General features: G+C 38.4%; 1 protein-coding gene across 2 annotated transcripts in view; it reads left to right on the forward strand.

Annotated features, from left to right (window-relative positions):
• Nucleotides 1-23,027, forward strand: part of stab2 (stabilin 2) — a 247,856-nt gene that overhangs the window by 108,081 nt on the left and 116,748 nt on the right. For both annotated transcript variants that reach the window (XM_039761804.1, XM_039761805.1), the window contains exons 25-33: nucleotides 561-719; nucleotides 2,470-2,565; nucleotides 6,686-6,781; nucleotides 6,874-6,921; nucleotides 8,557-8,693; nucleotides 13,077-13,191; nucleotides 15,994-16,071; nucleotides 20,257-20,355; nucleotides 22,407-22,514. In XM_039761804.1, the coding sequence (XP_039617738.1) occupies nucleotides 561-719; nucleotides 2,470-2,565; nucleotides 6,686-6,781; nucleotides 6,874-6,921; nucleotides 8,557-8,693; nucleotides 13,077-13,191; nucleotides 15,994-16,071; nucleotides 20,257-20,355; nucleotides 22,407-22,514 (936 nt within the window). The remainder of the gene's footprint in view (nucleotides 1-560; nucleotides 720-2,469; nucleotides 2,566-6,685; nucleotides 6,782-6,873; nucleotides 6,922-8,556; nucleotides 8,694-13,076; nucleotides 13,192-15,993; nucleotides 16,072-20,256; nucleotides 20,356-22,406; nucleotides 22,515-23,027) is intronic.

Here is a 23,027-nt window from a genome sequence, read left to right on the forward strand (position 1 = left end):
AGGTGTCATTTTGCTTGACTTCTCACTACATTCATAATAGCTAACACGGTACTACACCCTATTACTCATCCCAAAGAGATGCATTACCCAATACGGTTTGGCTTCCTTAAACCAAGTCAGAATCTCAGGGTAAGGTGTTTGTTATGAAACTTTGTGTTTGTGATCAATTAAAATCAGTGAAATTTCAATTAGAATGGAGAGAAGTTAACAGGTAAGAGTCTGTAATGAGTGAATTTGAGTGATCTTTCATCTAAAACCACAACTTTACCTAAAACATGAAGTCAATTCCATTGTTTTCATAATCGAGTCTTAATATTCAGACACCACTCTCAGTGCTTTGTGATGGACTGGCCTTCTAACCAGGGTTAGTTCTTGATTTACCACCATTGTTTGATGATTGCTATCACCTTTTCATGTAGAATTTGACATCAATGACAGTGTTAGCACATGTACTTCTTAATGATTTACTGCATTAGCCCTTGACATTTTTGTAGAGGATGGAGATAGCACAATGGGAATTCTGTAACAATATATCAATATTCAAAATTATTTGTTTTTAGGCAAAGTGCATTAAAACAGGCCCAACCACACATACATGCCAGTGCCTGACTGGATGGCAAAAAGATGGAGATGAATGTGTGGAAATCAATAATTGCTTGCTGCCAAACAGAGGAGGATGCCATGAAAATGCAAATTGCATCTACATAGGCCCTGCTCAGGTATGAGGTCACATATGTTACTGAATCTAATTTTGAATCTGTTGACTTCAACATCTTTCCAAGTAGAGCATTACTAATAAATTGTTTATTACTCTAATTTAAGCTAAGGAACTTTTTTTCCTTATTGATCAGGAATAGCAGAATAAGCAAAAATTTATTTTTGAAATGATGATTCAGTGGGGACTAGGAGCCATCAAGGAAAACTAAATGCCAATACTACTAAACCTCCATTTTCAGATGTCTATTTTATTGAGGAAAGTTATGCTGGATGCTGATGAACCTGGCAGAAATCTGAAGAGGAACTGCAAATAATCCAGCTCCACACAACACACAAATGTTAAATTGCCAAATTACCTTACAGTCTATTTTAGGAATCTGATAATATATCCTCCCCTCAGAAAGAATACTTGAAAATAACAAAAGAACATATATGATTCACAGAGAAGTTCATCAAAAAGTGTTGAGGTCAGGGCTTTGTGTTAGCCACTCAAGTTCCTCAACGCCAAAATCTTCCATATTTTCTTGGACCTAGTTTTGTACACAGTGGGCACACATAGATAGTTACATTTAAGTATCTCTTTTCTAGACACTTGAATGTGCAGCATCCACCTGGCTAATGTGACTGCAGCCATTCTTGCACCAGTACACTCTTCTTGCACCTCGCCACACTCTAGCTATTAGGTGGTGAAGAGGTGGGAGATATACTTAACCAATAAGGGACAGGGGATGATTAGGGGGCCGTAATTACTTGGCCATGATGGACAGTTAAGTTAGGTCATCAAGGTATGCCCTACTGTTTTCGTGGGATGACCAGGAATCTTATGGTCACAGAAAGTCAGGATCTCAGTTTTACATCTCTCTCTGAAGGATGGCACCGTTATTACAAATGTTTCATTGTCACTGCAGTAGGGTATTGGGATCCACACACAGACCACTGAGTAAGGTCTCCTTGATGACCTCACCAACACTTTGTCAAGCAACATTCAAGTTTGCTCTGGCAAACATGCTTAGCTTCAGGTATATTTCCACTCCAGACAACATTTAGTATTGTGTATGGTCAAGTTTGTCTGCAGCTCCTCAGCCATGGAAACCCATTTCATGAAGTTCCCAACACACAGTTCTTGTGCTGATGTTTTCAGAGAAAGTTTGGAATTCTGCTGTCAGTTATGCAACAGAGGATAACTGATTTTTTAGCACTTCAGCACTCATAGGCCCAATTCTTTGAGTTTGTGTGGTCAAGTACTTCGTGAATGACCTAGTTTTTGTTCCTATATGCTTCACCTCACAATAATAGCACTTACAGTTGACTGGAGCAGATCTAACAGGGCAAAAATGTCACATACTCTCACATTCTATTACAGTGCAATGTTTAAATTCACCAAGCTCCTCACTAACTCATTCTACTGCTAAAGTTTGCCAATGGAGACTGCATAGCTGTATGCCTGATTTTATACACCTAAACTCAATAATTTATAGGGGTATCCACATACTTTTGGCAAAATAGTGTGCAGTATATTCAACAAAGCGTCTGAGGTCTTCAAGGCTACAGTAATAGCATGTTTTTGTATAGTTAAAGACTATAATGGTGAACAGCTGCTCAAGTAAAGAACATGTTATTAAAACATAAAACAAAATTTGTTAAATGTTTAAATATTCCTTATAAACTTTTTAACATACTTATATTAGTGAAAGAATTGTGATTGTAATTTATTATCAATATAAGTGTGTGTTTTCATTTGTGATTCCACAGAGTGATTGTGCATGTAAAACTGGCTATCGTGGAAATGGGATTGACTGTACACCCATAAACCCATGTGTGGAGCAAAGCGGTGAATGTCATATCCTGGTGAGTTTATACTCTGCCAGCTTCAAATGTCTCTTTTTAAGCTATGATACTACAGCAATGTAGAACAAAAGCAGAACGGAGGTATTCATTTGAACCTACAGAAGAACAATGAAAGAGTCACTAACAAGAGAGTGCAGGACACACAGGAACTAAAAATTAAAAAAAAAAATATATATATATATATATATATATATATACTAGCAAAATACCTGTGCTTCGCAGCGGTGAAGTACTGCCTTAAAATTTTTATTAAGAAGAAAATTAAACCTTTTTAAACTGAGGGAAAATATACCAATAATTTTTGTTAAGGATCTCTTTGTATACCACATTGTCAGTTCGGCCCTCCGGTTGTAATATGACCAAGCCGTGAGCTGAGCTTACTCTTGAGCATGCAACGTACAGTTGGCCATTTGAAAAGTAATCTTGTCTCAAATCTCACAGCTTGGATTGCTGCTGTCATAATCGGTTTGAGTTTCATGGTTTGTTTCATTTAAGACAGTATTTGTAGGACTTGTGTTGAAGTGACATTTGGCATCTGTCAAGCGTTGTAAGCATACAACTGGTTTCATCGATAACTTCACATCCAGCTTTTGAGAGTTTAAACATTCATAGACATCACCTGTGAATCTAAGATGTTTAAGAGGCATTGGCGGTTGTCGAAAGGTGTAAAATATTTGGCCATTTCGGTACACTTGAAAGCGACAACTGAACAATTCAGCGGCAGCCATCAACTCACATGCAGAACCATAGATGAAGGGCTTAAGCATTTCATTCTTATAGTGCTCCTGTGTAGTATAATTATCTCCTGTACCGTCATCAGTCCACACCTTGAACCTGTCCCAGTCATTCAATACATAAGACAAAATGTTCCTCCGGATATCAAGAGTGAGCCTGATATGGCCTTGCAATATGTATCAAAGAGAATGGAAAAGGCAGGTGCCATCTCTGGGAATGGAAACCACTCGGTAAGTGATAGTTCTTTGATCGATGGTGATCACCTCGATAGACATGTTGATGGGGGTACGGTTGGAATGATAAAGGAAATGGGTACCTGAGCAATGTAAAGTAAGTCTAAAAATACCTGCACAATAACTATAATCGTAATAAACGAACAATAAAACAGCGGAGAAGCTGTGGATTAAATAAAAAAACTGTAGTTATCAGCAGGGAGATGTGAATACCGTGGCGAAGCAAGGTAGGGAATGTAGAGACTGGAGCGACAGACGGCCTTATATAGGCAGGCAGCCAACAACGTGGGAGGCGTTGGGATGGGGGACCCAACACTGCCTCACACGGTGACCGAGCTGCAGGCTATGGACGTATATATGTACATAAGTAGGATTCAGTTAGCGTTGGGAACCCGCATACCAAATTTCTTGAAGATGGGCCTATAAGTAACAAAGACCATTGGAAAGTTCAATATGGCGGGCAACAGTGGCGTCATACCACCGAAATAAAGTATGTAAAATGGTTTCGGTTAGCGCAGGGAAGCCGCCTACCAAATTTCGTGAAGATGGGGTCATAAATAAGAAAGTTCAACATGGTGGACGATGTCGACCGTTATCGTCCGTTACGTATAGAATTTCGAAATGAAACCTGCTTAACTTTTGTAAGTAAGCTGTAAGGAATGAGCCTGCCAAATTTCAGCCTTCTACCTACACGGGAAGTTGGAGAATTAGTGATGAGTGAGTCAGTGAGTGAGTCAGTCAGTCAGGGCTTTGCCTTTTATTAGGATAGATAGATAGATAGATAGATAGATAGATAGATAGATAGATAGAGTACAAGTAAAATAAACTAGATAGATAGATAGATAGATAGATAGATAGATAGATAGATAGATAGATAGATAGATAGATAGATAGATAGATAGATAGATAGATAGATAGATAGATAGATAGATAGATAGATAGATAGATAGATAGATAGATAGAAAGAAATACTTTTTAATCAGAGTTTAGCATCAGTTCAATGAAACTTCTGGGCTATTGATCTAGTCAGTTAAGTAACAAAGGGGGTTGTTAATCAGTTGCAGTTGCTTTGGTGTTAATGCAACAAGGCCAACAATGAGAAGGCCCCCAAAACAGGAATGGTTTAACAGGTGGAGACCACTGATAGGGCGGCATGGTGGCACAGTGGTAGCACTGCTGCCTCGGAGTAAGAAGACCTGGGTTTGCATGTTCTCCCCGTGTCTGCGTGGGTTTCCTCCGGGTGCTCCGGTTTCCTCCCACAGTCCAAAGACATGCAGGTTAGGTGCATTGGCGATCCTAAATTGTCCCTAGTGTGTGTGTGTGTGTGCCCTGCGGTGGGCTGGCACCCAGCCTGCGGTTTGTTCCTGTCTTGCACCCTGTGCTAGCAGGAATTGGCTCCAGCAGACCCCCATGACCTTGTGTTAGGATATAGCAGATGGAGAATAACTGACTGACCACTGACATATTTCCCTCATCTTTTCTGTTTTCTCACTAGTTTTGCATTTGGCTATGGTCAGTGTCACTACTGGTAGCATGAGGCAATATCTGTACCCTACAGAGGCTGCACAGGTAGTATATCATCTCCAGGATGAAAGGCACATCAATACGTGCCATTGCCAAGAGGTTTGCCGTGTCTCCCAGCACAGTCTCAAGGGCATGGAGGAGATTCCAGGAGACAGGCAGTTACTCTAGTAGAGCTGGACAGGGCCGTAGAAGGTCCTTAACCCGTCAGCAGGACCGGTATCTGCTAATTTGGGCATGGAGGAACAGGGTTCGCACTACCAGAGCCCTACAAAATGACCTCCATCAGGCCACTGGTGTGAATGTCTCTGACCACACAATCAGGAACAGAATTCATGAGGGTGGCCTGTGGGCCCGACATCCTCTAGTGGGCCCTGTGCTCACTGCCCGGCATTGTGGAGCTCGACTGGCATTTGCCATAGAATACCAGAATTGGCAGGTCCATAACTAGCGCCCTGTGCTTTTCACAGATGAGAGTAGGTTCACCCTGAGCAAGTGATTGGTTTGGTAGTGGGTCAGTGATGGTCTGGGGAGGCATATCCATGGAGGGACGAACAGAACTTTACAGGCTAAACAACGGAATCTTGACTGCCATTAGATATTGGGATGAAATCCTTGGACCCACTTTCAGACTGTATGCTGGTGCAGTGGGTCCTGGGTTCCTCCTGGTGCACGACAATGCCCAGCCTCATGTGGCCAGAGTATACAGGCAGTTCCTGGAGGATGAAGGAATTGATACCATTGACTGGCCTCCACGCTTACCTGACTGAAATCCAATAGAACACCTCTGGGACATTATGTTTCGGCCCATCCAACGCCACCAGGTTGTACCTCAGACTGTCCAGGAGCTCAGTGATGCCCTGGTCCAAATCTGGGAGGAGATCCCTCAGGATACCATTTGTCATCTCATTAGGAGCATACCCCAATGTTGTCAGGCATGGATACAAGCATGTGGGGGCCATACAAAATAGTGAGTATGATTTGGAGTTGCTACAATGAAATTTCGGCAAAATAGATTAGCCTGCCATATCATTTTTTCAATTTGATTTTCAGGGTGTCTTTGAATTCAGCCCTCTGTAGGTTGATAATTTTCATTTCCATCAAATGATGTGGCATCCTTTCATTCCTAACACATTACCCAGTCCATATTGTCCATATGTCTTGTCTTAAGGAATTGTTCTGTTCTGTATATTGTGTTGTATTGACCCCCTACTTTTGACACCCACTGCACGCCCAACCTACCTGGAAAGGGGTCTCTCTTTGAACTGCTTTTCCCGAGGTTTCTTCCATTTTTCCCTACAAGGTTTTTATTGGGAGTTTTTCCTTGTCTTCTCAGAGAGTCAAGGCTGGGGGGCTGTCAAAAGGCAGGGCCTGTTAAAGCCCATTGCGGCACTTCCTGTGTGATTTTGGGCTATACAAAAATAAACTGTATTGTATTGTATTGTATATTAGCATAGATATCCAGCATGATTTGTTTTCCCATTGAGATCTAATGTGTTTTCAAAGTGTTCCTTTAATTTTTTTGAGCAGTTTTTATATATTTTTTTTTTCTTTAAATATTTGAGCATGGGAAAGGTGATATATTAATAAAATGTATTATTATTATTTACATTTTAAAATTTTTTTTTTAGGCATCTTGTCAGTTTATGTTTCCGGGTGAATGGAACTGTGTCTGCTTGGAAGGTTATGAGGGAGACGGGAAAATTTGCTATGGAAATGCAGCCTCAGTAAGTACAAAATATTATTATTTATTTTTTTTATTGTAATAGAAATATTAGCTGCATGTAAATAATATTCTTTTCATTTTGTTTGTCTGAAGGGCCTCTCTACTTTGTCTGATGCAACCAAATATTTCAAATGGGTTAATGTAAGTATTACTATTCCTAACTATAAAATAGTACAGCTCTTTGTAATTTGTATGTTTCTTTCACACATAACACCCAAGAAATTACAGGATATCCATCATAGGATTCTCCTGGGTTTTATTTCATTCACTCTTATCTGGTCATGCACCAGCCATAGACAGAACTATGAATGAAAAAGTCTGAAACAGAAACTTAAATACAAAACAGTAGTGATTTGAAAAAAATAGTACCTCTGAAACCCTGTGAGAGAACACAAACAGAAAGATCAGCGTGGCTATGATCAAGGGAAGGCAAGTGTTCTACAAGAGGCTTTATGAGGTCTTTGATTTTAACAACTTGAAAGCACTCCCAGAAATGGTTCTTTTTAGAGTGGATGTTACAAGGTCTACTCCTGGCTTGATTGAGGGTCCTGTTCACAACATGAGAAGGGGTATCCTGTATCAGCAAAGCAACTCCTCATTCTCAATGCTTCGTTACTGAGGTCAACCTCACCTCTGCAGAGGTGATGGAGTATAAGGAGCTGTGAAAAACAATTTTTAGTATGTCAGAGATGGAAGGAGCTGTACAGAAAATACCTGTGTGAATCAGTTGGCTTGAAATAGACAGAGGTGTTAAGTTCTGGAAAGCTGATAGAATGACTGAAATCTAAAGATGGCAAAGATGTGGTGGAAACAAGAATTGTAAGTCTGAGAGATGTATGGAAACTCATAAAATTATTAATGAATTCCTGTAGCTGACTTCTGGTGGCACCACCAACACAATTATAGATATATCTTTTGTACAGATCTGGTATAAATCGTAGGTAGGAAAAAAAAGAAATACTTTTCCACTCAAAATATGCAGTATATATATTTAACATACGTCTCTCTCTGTTTGCTGTTTGGCTCCAATAGTTTTTTAATTATTTTCTCAGCAAAGTTTTGGCTAAGTGGATAGCACTCTGCTTCCAGAGCAGTTTAAGATGTTTAGCAGATGCTACAGTGCAGACTTTCATTGTTTGGTATTTACAGAGTGAGCATTTTGATGATTTGCACTTTGACCATTAATCTCAGACATTGAAAATTTGTAACTGATACAAAGAGTTATCAAACTAAAGGTTCAGAACGTACCCTTTACTTATTATTATGGTATTATTAGCCATAATAAACTAGTTATAAAATGCAGATAATCACTAAAGATATGTCAATGCAGATACACAAGGCTTGTGCAGCATGCCTATTAGGTGGCACATGCAAACTTGGGTTTCATTCTGGGCCTGGCCAAAGTCAGACTCCAAGCTGCTTCATTATGAGGAAATTTGCATGTGTGTTCTGTGATGGACCGATTCAAAATGTAGAATTTGTTTCTACCTTTAAGTCAGCGGTGTCAGGATAGCACAATCCTGCAGTGAATAAAGTGAATTCAAGAAAATGAAAGTGCGATATCTGCGCATCTCCTGTTTTTTTTTTATTTTCTGTCTCTTTATATTTTATTTTAATAGTATATAATACAATGAGCTTGTCTATAATGAAGTATATAAAAAATAAACTGAACTGAAAAGAAAATAAAGAAAAAACTAATCAATAATTTCTGTTAAATGACTATTAGCCACTTTGAGAGATCCCAGCACTAACTGTGTACCAATTTGCATGTTTTAGGATGCCCAGCTTTACCAGCTATTCTCAGAGAGCTCCAATTTCACTGTGCTGGTCCCCTCCATGAGCGCCATTGACAATATGAGCAGTGATGAGAGGGACTTTTGGACAACCAAGGAAAATCTTCCCAGCATTATAAAGTGAGACACTCTATATCACATGAAAGTGAAAACCCTAGAAATAACAGGGACTTTTGCCAAAATTTGTCCTTCTGGTCAGTGCTAAGTTTCTACCCATGGTTCTGGGCAGGGTGGTTTTGATAACTTAAGTTACATTTTAAGGCTTTAAAATTGTTTTCAAATACCCATTTGAAAACAATAACTGAGGGGATATTCTAATCAACCATTAAAAAGACAATGATGTCAAAAGAGATAGAAAGGAGTATCAATCATCTCTTCTCCAAACCTTGATACCAAATAGGCCAGAAATAACCAAGTGAGACGTCATTCTTTGTTAAAGGTCCTGTTACCCTCTACAGATTCAAGCCACCATTAATCCTACCATATGAGTCTTGGCCACCAGCTTTCCCACAACTCTACACTCAGTGGACTTCAAGCCCTTCCAACTAGGTCTCTTATTCATCAGTCCCTGTTGGAGTGGAGTGCATTATCAATGGACTAGAGCTCTTAATGGGGATTCCAAGTAGCCCTGAGTAGTCCAAGAGCTATTTATTGGCTTCAAATGACCAAGTCTCCAAGGCAGTTCTGCTTGCTGCGTGATTCAATTCAATTCACAATTATTGTTCCATAAGGGACATTTTGTTTCTTTGTATATATATATATTTTTTTACAGAGACTGAGGTATGCCATACATGGAACATGAACTCTAACAACAAAAATTTATACAAATAAATATTTAAAATACAATGCTCTCCCATATGTTTTCTCCTGGCATCCTTTGATTACTAACAGCCAGGATCCATTGCCACCTCTGGCATACATGAGAGGCATCAGTGAGTGTAGAGGAGGTAGGGGATTGGGGGTGTGGAGAGACCCCGTCTGGAGTTTGTTCCTGTTTGGCAAACCTGGTCTTTAATTCTCCCTCCCTGACTCCAAGTCTACTGATGAGCTAACGGAGAGGAGTAGTTTTGACAGAAATATTTTTTTTTTTTTTTGTTTATTGTTGCTTTAGGTTTTGCAATAGGGTTCAGAATTAAAGAGTTTGCATGTATTAATGTTTTCTACAGCAATGCTCAAATTTGTTTGATTTTTCTTTACCACCTTGTTTTGTTGTGTCCCTAGTGTGCGCTTGTTGTGTGGGTGTGTGTGCCCTGCGGTGGGCTGGCACCCTGCCCGGGGTTTGTTCCTGCCTTGCGCCCTGTGTTGGCTGGGATTGGCTCCAGTAGACCCCCATGACCCTGTGTTAGGATATAGCGAGTTGGACAATGACTAACTGACTGACTGCTCTGTTGCAAGGAGCATGGTTCATGGAAAATGTGCTGATGCGGCATCCAAGATTACGGATTCATTCTCAGACACTTTTTGTATATGTTTGTGAATCGTTCTGAAACAGAATAATACCATGACTAACCAGACAGTAAGAACATATTCTATAAGGGATAGGAATATAAAGAACTAAAAAGAGGCCTATGTTGTAACTAAATATCAAACTGATTGTTCATCGAACTTAGAATGCTAGTCAAAATCAAGGACCCAAAGGCCAAAAGATATAACCAAAAAAAGTTTGAATGGTAAAGGAATACACTAACTGCATTATTATTCAATACTTAAAAAAATGATTTGAGACTGCACCTGCCAACCTGTTTATGGTTGCACCAATGACATCATTTGTCCCACACCTTTGGGTAATATACCATAGCAACAGCCGATGTGACGCCAGCACCCATTAATAAAACAAAATGGAGTTGCGGCAAGATGTTTAAAAATGTACAACTTTCTCAAAACATGTGCTGGAGAGAAATTAACATTGGAAACAGATTCTTTAGTTTCGAAAACCCCAGAATAGATGTATAGATTTTGAAAGGCTCTCTAGAATTTCTCACATGTAATAAATTACAAGCTTCAGTCATAACATTTAAGACTTCTGCCATCATCCTTTCTCACTTTGAAATTTGGTTTTGCTATTTATTCGTTTGTTCTTTTGTTCTGTTTACTGGTTTTGTCCTCCATATAGCTGAAAGACTAATGTTCACCTTCTGGTCCTTTTTACTTCTATTGTGGCCAGCCAACACATCCCTTTATTGGCAGAACACAGAGGACATAGTAATCACTTCTGGGGTGAAGTATACTATCCAGATTTCCTGGGGAAATCTTCTTAGAGTTCTTCATACTGGCTCCAGGTGTCCCTGCACTCCTGAGTCCCAGCCAACAGTTAAAAGAACAGGCAACCCCCAGGCCAACCTGTTCACCATAATTAGAACACTCTAGACGAGAACAGGCCATTCAGCCCAACAAAGCTCGCCAGTCCTATCCATTTATTTCTCCCCAAAAAAAAACATCAAGTCGAGTTTTGAAAGTCCCTAACGTCTTACTGTCTACCACACTATTTGGTAGCTTATTCCAAGTCTCTATCATTCTTTGTGTAAAGAAAAACTTTCTAATGTTTGTGCGACATTTACCCTTAACAAGTTTCCAACTGTGTCCCCGTGTTCTTGATGAGCTGATTTTAAAATAACAGTCTCAATCCACTGTACTAATTCCCTTCATAATTTTAAACTCTTTAATCATGTCACCTCTTAATCTTCTTTTGCTTTTTCTTTCCTCATAATTGAACCCCTGTTGCCCTGGAATCAGCCTAGTCACTCTTCTCTGGACCTTTTCTAGTGCTGCTATGTCCTTTTTGTAGCTTGGAGACCAAAACTGCACACAGTACTCAAGATGAGGCCTCACCAGTGCATTATAAAGGTTGAGCAGAACCTCCTTGGACTTGTACTCCACACATCGTGCTATATAACCTAACATTCTGTTAGCCTTCTTAATGGCTTCTGAACACTATTAGGAAGTTGATAGCTTGGAGTCCACTATGACTCCTAAATCCTTCTCATAAGGTGTACTCTCGATTTTCCGACCGCCCATTGTGTACTCAAACCTAACATTTTTACTTCCTATGTGTAATACTTTACATTTACTAATATTAAATTTCATCTGCCACAAATCTGCCCAAGCCTGTATGCTATCTAAGATCTTCTGTAATGATATAACGGATTCCAAATTATCTGCTAATCCACCTATCTTGGTATCATCTGCAAACTTAACCAGCTTGTTACTTATATTCCTATCTAAATCATTTATATATATTCAAAATAGCAGCGGCCCTAGCACTGACCCCTGTGGAACACCACTCATAACATCGGCCAGTTCTGATGAGGTTCCTCGCACCATCACCCTGTGCTTCCTGTGTCTGAGCCAATTCTGCACCCATCTAAAAACATCACTCTGAACTCCCACTTCTTTTAACTTGATGCCCAACCTCTCATGTGGCACCTTATCAAATGCTTTCTGAAAGTCCAGATAAATAATATCATAAGCTCCACTTTGATCGTATCCTTTTGTTGCCTCCTCATAGAATTCCAGCATGTTAGTATGTAATATGTACAATGTACTGGATCTCCAAAGATCAGTCTGAGCAGATTTTAAAAGGTTAACAAATGCCCACATAATACAATATATCTCAACCCTGTGTTAGGTATTAATAATGAACGGATTGATGATGACTTTTTTCCCCCCATATGATTTTATTTCACTCCTAAATCTTCATGTGATGGGTTTGTGAAATGCCAGCATGTCACATTAGATGTCAATCACACTACTTGATGTCAAACAGCACATACAGTACATTCATAAAGACTTACCTGTACTGTATGTCCTTACAATGACTTTATTCAGTGTAAGCAAGCAAGAGTGGCCTGAGTGATGTTCGGACTGAATTTTTCCAAAATTGTTGGGGTAAAATCATTTTAAAACTATTTTTATGCTTCTGTTTATTTTTGTAGATGTGTTTTTATCTTTAATAATTGTAAAGCACTGAGCATCTGGATACATTTATAAACATAAATGATGTTGTTTTCACTCCACAATTTATTATCTTTAACAGATAATGAATAAAAACTTAAGACATGAAGCATATCATCAACCAACTTTCAGTGTTTGTTAGGGATTACAGAGCATTTCATGAATAAATAACAGAATTAAAATGTGCATGTCCCATAATAATGTCAAAATGTATGTCAAAAGGTTTTCCAGAGTTAACCAAGAGCCTCGGGATTGTGTCACAGACTGAAATTAAGCCTGGTACAGCAACTAGAATGCAAATTGGAAAATGTGATATATTTGATAAATACTGCCCCCTAGTGTCCACTTTTAAATATTACAGCATAAAAAAAGCTCCCATTACTGATTGAACAGTTTATTACTGCATTTTTTTTTTGTTTTATCTAAATATTAAAAAGTTGAAGCTTACATGTAAAATTGCTGCATGAAACATCATGAGTAATGCATTTAGCTTTAGAAAAAGAATAAATTGCCTTTGAGATACACTAACTTTTTAAAATGACCATTCCTTAGGGCTCACCTCCTGGATGGTGTGTACAGGATGAACGATCTAACAAACCTCTCATCATCGTCTTTGCTGCCTACTAAACTGAGAAGCTACTCTGTCCGTGTGACAAACAAAAATGAGGTGAGCCTCCTGAGCATGTTCACCTTACTTCACATGTCTGAAAAGAGGGCAATGGGTCTTAACACAATGAAGTTTAAGATAAGGAGCTCACAAAAAATTATCTGATCACATTGTTCGAAGCCCGGTACTCACTACTCATCAATGCTTTAGTAATTTAAGTCATACGATTGCCTACATCTTTTGATGTGCCCTTAGCTTTGAAGTCATCAGTTTTGTTAAAAACTGACAAATCCATGTAACTGTGCCCTTTTATATGTCAGAATATGCACACAAAAGTGTTTTAAAGATAATACAACACAATAATGAGCACTGCTGGGGCTGGGATACCTTCTGTGTGGGAATGTGTTTTCAGTGTTTTCATAAAGATCTCATACAAGGACTCTGGTTTCCACCTGCAGTTAAGAATGCAAGGACATAAGAAATGCTTTTAGAGATAACACACCATTATGGCTCGTGTTGGTGGAGACACATCAAAAAATGGACACAGATCAGGAGAAAGTTTGTGGCTAAAGGTTGTAAATGTTGGCATGAGGAGTCTCAGACATGGCAAAAAGTCTGAGGCCTCCTGAAATCTCCCCCAAAAATAACAGGACCCTTCTCAGCCTTCCTAGATGTGACCTAACCCCCAGCTACTACCTGCAGGCATCAACCTATGCAGGCCCAAAGCGGGGAGCTGGCTGTTAAAGTTCAAAATGCAGTGAAAGCCTAAAAATGTTTTACAAGGGATAGAAATTTGTAAACCTCTGGCTTATAGAGGCACTCCAAACAGGAATCTTTATAAACTGAGGATTAATTACCAAGATATAGAAAAATAAAACAAAAAGGTTAAAAAAAAGATTTGCCTTAAAGGTAATGCTAAAGACAGCACGTCTCAAAATGCAATCCAATAAGCAGAAATTAAGCAAAGAATCCAGTAATCAAAAAATAATCAACAAAAAGCAATAATTACAAAACTCCAAGAAACAATCAATGAATCTCTGCTGGAACCCGCTCTCCAACCTCAACATGAAGGCGGAGGAGGACGCAGCAACAGTGATGTCAAGGTAGTTTTCTGCAGTTTTACCTATAAAACACAAACAATGGCTACACATTTAAAGATGTACATTAGAACACAAATAAATGATAAACTAATGCAACAGAAATGGTATACAAACATGAAAAATAAATAAACACAGCCAGGAAGTCAAACCAAACTAAGCATGAAAAAGCAAAGTCAAAAAAAATAAAGCAATAAATCAATACTGAGTTCTGTCGTGTAGGTTGAACGATTTAGACAGACCTTACACAAAGCAAAAAAAAAAAAACAACAAAACATAATTTCAGATTAAGATAACAATATTAAAATTAGACAACACAGAAAACTTAGGCTATGCCATTTCAATATGCCACAGATACAAACAAGCAAAAGCTATAACAAACAAACTGTTACAGATATTAACATAGCATCTTTTATATAAAAATGGTATTGTTTTAAATAAATCAAAATTATAAAGACTTGAAAAGCATGCGTTACCCCTTCAGTGCTCACAATGCATCTGGCACCCTCACTTAAGGAGCAGACGTGCACAGTGTTAGGGTGCAACACCAATTAACACCTCATGTCAGGATTAGGATGAACATTCTAAATTAACTTTATATAAGCAGAATGCTGATTTTGGGAAAGGTTATCAATTATACATTAAAAAAATGTAAACAATTGGCTACACATTTATCGACAATCGTCATTTATCGACGGCACTGGTTTTAAAGTGTCACCAGTATGACATCAAGAACACGACTTCAGAGGCTACACCACTGATAACTAGCTGTTGTGTCTGAGTGACAGCAAGCCAAAAATGGTGGTGCCCATCCAAAAACAAATTGGCATTGTGGTATAAACACTAAATAAAACTCGTTTGACATATTTGACACCTTTGTCCAAGGCTACTTCCAACATTTTAGATTCAATTGGTTTCCTTTCTTTTGTTTTTCCAATTGGAGCACAGGCTTGTGAGGTGACTTGATCGTGGTCAGTCAGTGTCAATAGCAGGAGTTGAGTCTAAAGTCTTAACCACTCTGTCACACTGCATTTCTCAAATACTAATTCTGGAAAGAAAATGCCAACTGATTCTCCATACATCAAAATCTTAAGCATTTGTACTTGCATGAAAAATTAGTTTGACACAAGTCACTCTTTGTAATACTCATATCATCATAATCCTCAGTCCACCTTCACTTTTCAAAAGATGAAGGTCTACTACTTGGAAGGCTTATTATTTTTAGAACAATTTCAAAAGGAATAGTCTATTGATCTTAATCCTATTCACCTAATTTCTTCAAAATAACATCAAATTGAGTTTTAAATTTCCCTCGGGATCAATAAAGTATCTAAAAGTCTTTAAAGTACCACTGTCTACCACGCTATACGATAACTACTATATGCTACTATATACTATTTTCTGTCCCCCCTGGCCATTGAACCTTACTCTTATTCGATGTTAATTAATGTTGATTTATTTTGTTTTATAATTGTGTCTTTCATTTTTCTATTCTTTAATATGTAAAGCACTTTGAGCTACTGTTTGTATGAAAATGTGCTATATAAATAAATGTTGTTGTTGTTGTATATGCGGAAAAATACTTTCTAAAATTACAGCAAAATCTTTCATCTGTGCCTCTGTTTACATAAGATACCTCAATTTTGTATCATGTTTAACCAAAACTGTTTACTAATATTTAATCTAGAATGAAAATCTTATCTTGATGCAATGATATCATGCATACGGTACCTACCAATAATCTATTCAAATTGTGTTTATTCAGACAGTAGTAATTGAAGATGCCGCCATCTCTGCCTCTGATATAGCAGCTACCAATGGTGTAATCCACATAATTGATAAGGTAAGACAAAGTTTTTCTTATCAATTTGCATCAACAATTCATTTGTTAGACAAGAATTTTGTTGGTACTGTGTTTCTACCTTACATCTCCGTGGAACTGGGTGTGAATCTCAGTCCAGTCTCCATGTGTGTAAGTCTCACATTCTTTCCTCCACTATGTTAACAACCACTCTAAAATTAAAATTAAAATATCATTTGAAAGATTAACATGCATCCAGGCTTGTTTTTTGATGTGTAGGGTTTATCTTTTAGGTAAGAATAATCATCCATGTCTTTCAGTTTAAAATAGAAGTCTGGAATACAACTTAATAACACACTTGATGCAATTCAGGGAATCTTCCTATCTAAACTGCCATGAGGCAAGACTGGGTACCAGTCCAGAACAGGATCTGCTTACATACACACTCACTCACTCACTCACTCAGACATGGACAATTTAGACTTGCTCATTAACTTCACATGCACATCTTTGACTACCACATCTTTTGACATTTATACTCATTGCTCCTGAATGACATCAGCTTGTTTGCAGAGGTGTAACATGTCCATCCAATTGCCCACCCCTTTATCTTGAGTGGCTTCTATTGTTAACAAGTGAATGGCAGCAAATGGACTAAACTCATTCTTTGCCCTATCACAGTGGGTTTTCATTCCAACCAGTCCATTCCTCTTAATAATATTTAATCCCACTGATTCAATAGCAGTTTGTGTTTATTTTATTACTCTGAGAATTGTGTGTATTTGCCATTGCTGCCTTAATTATATTCAGATGCTAACCAGATTGAATTCTGAAGAGCGGCAATGACTTCAGTTCCATATTCATCTATCAATTCAGCTAAATGAAGAGAAGGTAAAAATGGCACTGAAGATATTGAAGGAAAAATATAAGAAAACGGCAAAAACCAAACATTTAAAACTATAGGAAAGAATACAAATATTTAGTAATTTCTTAGAAATATTTGTATGGCTGATTCCTAAACAAAAAAATAAAGAAAAAAGTACAAATGGGGCACTAATGTGAAATTGATTTTAATGAAGAGCTACAGCCATTAGGGCCGTAAAGAACTGGATGTAAAAAGCACACATCTATCATGAGTGTCTGTGATTAGAAGGCATGGTAGGCTTTTACTTTTTTTTTGGTGCAGTGACTGAATGAAAGCATTCAAAATGGTGGTCTTAGGGCAGAAATTTTGCTACCAACTCAGTGTATCCGGCTGGTTGGGTGCTCTGAGGATGGAAAGAGAACTTAACAAATGTATTACAATGATTATTGTCGAGAGCTTCTATGTGGATTTCCTCCTACAAACCTAAGATGTTAAGGGAGGCAATTACAAACTTCCTGACAGTATGAGGTCTGTCATTATTTAAGTGGATGGCATAACATTGTGATCTTCTAAAAGTTTCTTTTATTATGTATTTATTATTTTTACTATTTTTGAGTTTGTGATGATGACAACACCATTAGGGTTTTAATTTGCCATGATGCCATTTGTTTAAGTGTGTGACGGTATAGGGTGTGCTCACATAGTTCTTGTAGCATCTTATTCAAGGGTTAGCTGCTTGCTTATTAATTATTAATCAATATTTAATTCAGTGATCGATAAAGAAAAGATCTTTTTGAGCATTTTTGACATTTGCTTTTTTCCATATGTTTATACAGGGTGGCCCACGAAAAAGTAGCCTGCCTCCCTGGTGAAAAAAGGCGCCCTTCCATAAAGAAAGAAACTTGAAATGCAAAAATCTTTACTCACTCTTTACAGAAAGTGCTGAAAATGATTCTTTGTGGAATGGAATACATGTCGCTCAGCTCGTACTCACACGTTTGCACACTACGTCTAAACAGCTTTCGTGATGAGGGTAGTCAATCGGCGCGCCACTCTGGCAGGAAGGCGGGCTACTTTTTCATGGGCCACCCTGTACTTACCTTAAGTTTGTCTGTTTCCTGTAATTTATAGCATTAGAGTGTTGTACCATGTTAGCCATAGATTGACACAGGAGAAAGTAGGGTGAAATGACACCTTTTATTGGCTAACTAAATAGATTACAAATGCAAGCTTTCGAGGCAGCTAAGGCCCCTTCATCAGGCAAGGTGCAGCAAAAAAACTGAAAAATATTCTCGCTTATATTGGGACAGCGAAGTGATTTTTTTCTTTCATCTTAACAACCTTTTTGTTCAAATGTTAGCAAAATGAATACACCTGAGATGAATTAACCCTGAAAGAAGAGAACAATGAACTAATAAAATGTAGAGATAAGATAACCATCACTAGAGAAAGTCCTGTAAGGTTTTTTTTAAGTACATTGTCTGTAAGATAGGCCTCTGATGTAGTCACATATCTGCTCATAAAACTCTTGTCTATATTAAGACCATTTTTTAGAGTGTTGAATTTAAGCATAAGTTTGTATTCCCATTCTCTCCACTGCTCTTGGGTCTTGAAATTACCCATAAGCACAGTGACCCTGAGATCCTTTATGCAGTGGCCATTACTGTTAAAGTGTGCTGCCACCGGAAGATCAATAATGTTCTGATTAATATGAAATCTATATGAGTTCATTCGCTGGCGCAGTGTCTGACCAGTTTCCCCTGCATACAGTCCAGTGTTGGGGCACCTTATGCACATGATTAGGTAGACCACATTAGCAGATTTGCATGTGAACGGACCCTTTATTTTATGTTCCTGCTGGCAATGTGGTATAACTACCTGCTCTGTCGTGTAGATATGTGCACAGATGCCACACCTGTTCTGTGTGCCACTTGCTGCCGAGCCACACATAGAGTTTCGGACAATCAGTTGTTTGAGGTTTGGTGGTTGTCTGTATGCAAGGACAGGAGGTTCTGGGAATATATCCTTCAGTTTATCGTCTTTCTGTACCAAGCGTTGAAGCTCTTTAATAATTTTGCGAAATGTTTCCGGATGTGGATGATAAGTTACAACTAGTGGGACCTGGTTCTTGGTTTCTGCACCTTTATGTTCCAGAAGGTTTTCTCTGGGTATAGCCGTAGCTCTCCTGATTTGTAGGTCTGTTGATTCGGGAGTGTATCCTTGTTGGATGAAGTCTGTGTTGAGTTTCTGCAGTTGTGTGTCCCGATCCATTGGGTCTGAGCAAATACGATTGTAACGTATTGCCTGGCTGTAGATGATGGAATGTAAAGATGTAATGATCGATTACATCTTGCCTGAAGAAGGGGCCTGAGTTGCCTCGAAAGCTTGCATATTGTAATCTTTTTAGTTAGCCAATAAAAGGTGTCATTTTGCTTGACTTCTCACTTTAATTTAGTTGTAAATCTTTCTGTCCTCCAGAGTTTTGACCCTGCTCCCCCAGTTTCAACTATTTTTTTCTTTTTTATTACTCTTCCACTTTTTGACATTAAGTATCTCTACATCATTTTTATGCTTTTAACCTTTCTGATCTGACCTTTGGGGAAAAAATATTGTATGGGAGAGTTTGTGTGCCCATCGATGGTTTGGTATTACATTTGCTGATGGTTCTTACCTATTACCAATTCTGAAGGACAGATCTGTATTGGTTTTTCCTCACATCTGGTTGGTATGGTAGGTTGGTATAGACCACTGCCCAGACAGGATGGTTAGAAGCTTTCCAGAAGTTCATCTGGACCATTATTTAGGTTGCAGGATTACACAAGTTCATGGATTAGTCCTCTAGGCCTATTAGAAGCAGCAAAAGACTGCCATTGTACTCCGGCACAGTTATGGATGCCAAGACATTTAGGGAGACTGCTGAATGTCTTCTAAAAGACCATGGTCTGGTTAGATAGCCAGTGTCTCAGAAGTCTTCCAGGTTCAGCTATTAAAAGTACTTGGAGTCAGGTGAGAAGAGCAAACATCAGCTTACCCACCGAGGGGAAAGGAGTGACTTGAGGTCCGGAGTAAGGCAAAGAGGTTGGAAGATGACTGTGGGTACAGGTAGGCCCAAGAAACACAATGGTTTGGTTTTTTTGTTTGTATGTTACCCCATCTTTCCATTATATCCTGCCTGAAACCCATGACCCCAGGTTTGGTTTAACTTTGGTGTGTCTGAGAATTATTCAGAGTTTGGGATTTGCCCCCTGGAGTTGACATTATATATATTTTTTCAAAAGGGATTTCACCAAAGTTATATTATTGCTTGACTGACTAATTAGTCCATCCTAAATCTTTATTTCTTTATTTATTTTTTGTTGAAGGTGTTGATCCCAGATCACAAATACAGTGAAGCCTTACCCGATCTCCTCACCAAGCTGGGAGAAATGCCTGAATGCTCCATTTTCCGAAGCTACCTTATAGTAAGTGGTTCACTAACAAGGGTAGGTCTCTTTCTGGAGAAAAAGTGATATGATGCCTAAAGTGTGTACTTTTTCAGGTGTATGGATTACCTTATCATCAGTTGCTTCTTTGATTTAGAAAGTAGGCAAGATCAGCAGGAGTTTTTCTAGTTATAGTGGACAGTTTTAATATTTTTGCTATCCATGCCCTCTTTGCTGTATTCCTTTTACCCTTCTTGAAATACGGCATACAACTACTGTTTTATTTAAATCAAGGGGGATCAACATTGGTCCTGGGGGGCTGCAGTCACTGCACGTTTTTGTTTTAACCCAGTTGCTTGTTTAGAAAATGGTATTTGCTAATAACAGGTCTTATCTTCGATTTTTTTTCCTTTCCAATGATATCACCCAAATGATTTAAAGCCCAAAATAGATGAGTAATTTTCAGTTCTTCAATTTCTCTTCAGTTTCCTTTTGAGTACTATATTAAGCCAAATAGTGAATAACAAATACACTGTACACTGGTGGAAATGGAGATAAGCTATAGGGAGAACTGCTGGTTTCTTTCTCATTTACATCTCATTACTAATAAGGAGCAATTAACAATAACAAATGCAGGTATTTAGGGCTAATATGACAATTAAGGGTTCAAAATCCCAACAGCAAATGCAAAAAAATGGCACTTGAGCAGTTAGTGCTTCATCAGCAACAAATGAGTTCTCACTGAGCAATTGGTTTGGGGAAAAAACCTGCAGCTCTCCAGGGCCAACACTGCTCGCCTCTGGTTTAAAGGGTCTGAGTCTTAAATAGAAAATCAATTAAATGAAGTTAATTAGTAGCAAAACACGATCACTAATTAAGAAAATGGTTAGAATGAAAATCTGCAGCCACTGCAGCAATCCAGGATCAAAAATGGGTACCCCTGATTTATATCAAAATACAAAACCAGAATTTCCATCCTTTTAATGTACACAAATCCATGACAGCTGGGAAACATTTTTATGATTAATTTGAACAAGTTAACCTTTCCTGGAAAGTTCCACAATTTCTTTTATTAGGACAAAAGGCATTTTACAAACAAGAAGGTGTGTAAAGGTTAGAAAATATATAAATTAAAAATCTTTGCCAAATATCATTAAATAAGAACTTCTTAGGGTTAGGGTATACCGGAGGTGCCCCCGGTCCCAGATGGCTCCATTATAAAGTGCCAGTGAGGGCAAGTTATTTTTTTTTTAATTTCTAGAAAATGCTTAACTTTAGAACATAATTTCTCACGACAAATGGAAATATACCACATTTATGTAAAAATAGCATTGATTTTAAAAATACAGAACTTACACTTGAACAACTTTTCACATTTCTTCCTGTATTCTTGTTGAAAAACTAAATTTAAAGTAAAAACTTGGGTTCACCTGAAGAACACTATTATTTAAAAGTCACCCCACAACCAATTCTGCATAGATTTGCACCTTGAATGCCCACTTGCTGGGTGATGATGTTGCTAAACCGCTCAGGGAAACAGGTTAATTCCTTGAAACTTTTAAAATATTATTGTTTATTTTATGTATTGAGGTCTGTGGTTATGCCATACAGGTAAAAGGTTGAAGTGGGTTAAAATGATCACTAAATTTATTAATTAATTGAAGGCATCCCTTTCAAATTGGTATTTGAGTGCTATCACCTTTTGAAATATGTTGCCTTCCCACTTGCTGCCATGCAGTTCATGTCTTATGAAAGGAGCTCCCATCATGTATCTACACTATTTGCAGCATAATGGTGACAAGGACAAATCATGTACTGGTTATACACAAAGAGATGACATTTTAATTTCTGTTTGCTGCCTTTGGACATCATTGACAAAACAAATGCTTAAAATTAGCAAACTCATTCTGAAGTATTCCCTAGAAAGAGATTTTTTTTTATTTCTTATTTGCTGTCAATGTACAAAACTTTTTATTTTTTTATTTGCTGTTTTCACATCTTGCTGAAAACTCTACACTAAATGTAACAGGGCTACAAGAACCTATGACCATTTAAACAGTATATACTAAGAAAAAATGTATTTTATACAGCAATACAGCCTTATGAAAGACATTGAGGGATCAGATGGCTACACCTTGTTTGTTCCAAGCAACAGTGCTATTGAACTTTACCTGAAGCAGAAAGGGACTACATCTCTGGTATGTAACACAAAGTGCTTTATTTAATATTTGTCATGTCTGTTTAACAGTTAGATTGAAAATGGGTTGAAGTGGGCATTGTGCTGTAATGTAAGATGTGTTGCATATCCCCAAAAGGTTCAACCAAGTTGAGAAGGTGCACAACATCTCTCATTTTACCCAGCAAGGCTGACTAATGTAAATATTCTAGCAGGACTTCAGCCAGTCAGGCGGAACGGTGCCGCAGTGGTAGCGCTGCTGCCTCACAGTAAGGAGACCTGGGTTTGCTTCCTGGGTCCTCCCTGTGTGGAGTTTGCATGTTCTTCCCGTGTCTGTGTGGGTTTCCTCCGGGTGCTCCAGTTTCCTCTCACAGTCCAAAGACATGCAGGTTTGATGCATTGGCAATCCTAAATTGTCTTGTGTGTGTGTGCCCTGTGGTGGGCTGGCACCCTGCCCGGGATTTGTTCCTTCCTTGCGCCCTGTGTTGGCTGGAATTGGCTCCAACAGACCCCTGTGTTAGGATATAGCGGGTTG

Source organism: Polypterus senegalus, chromosome 8 (genome assembly GCF_016835505.1).
Source record: "Polypterus senegalus isolate Bchr_013 chromosome 8, ASM1683550v1, whole genome shotgun sequence".
Lineage (NCBI taxonomy): Eukaryota > Metazoa > Chordata > Cladistia > Polypteriformes > Polypteridae > Polypterus > Polypterus senegalus.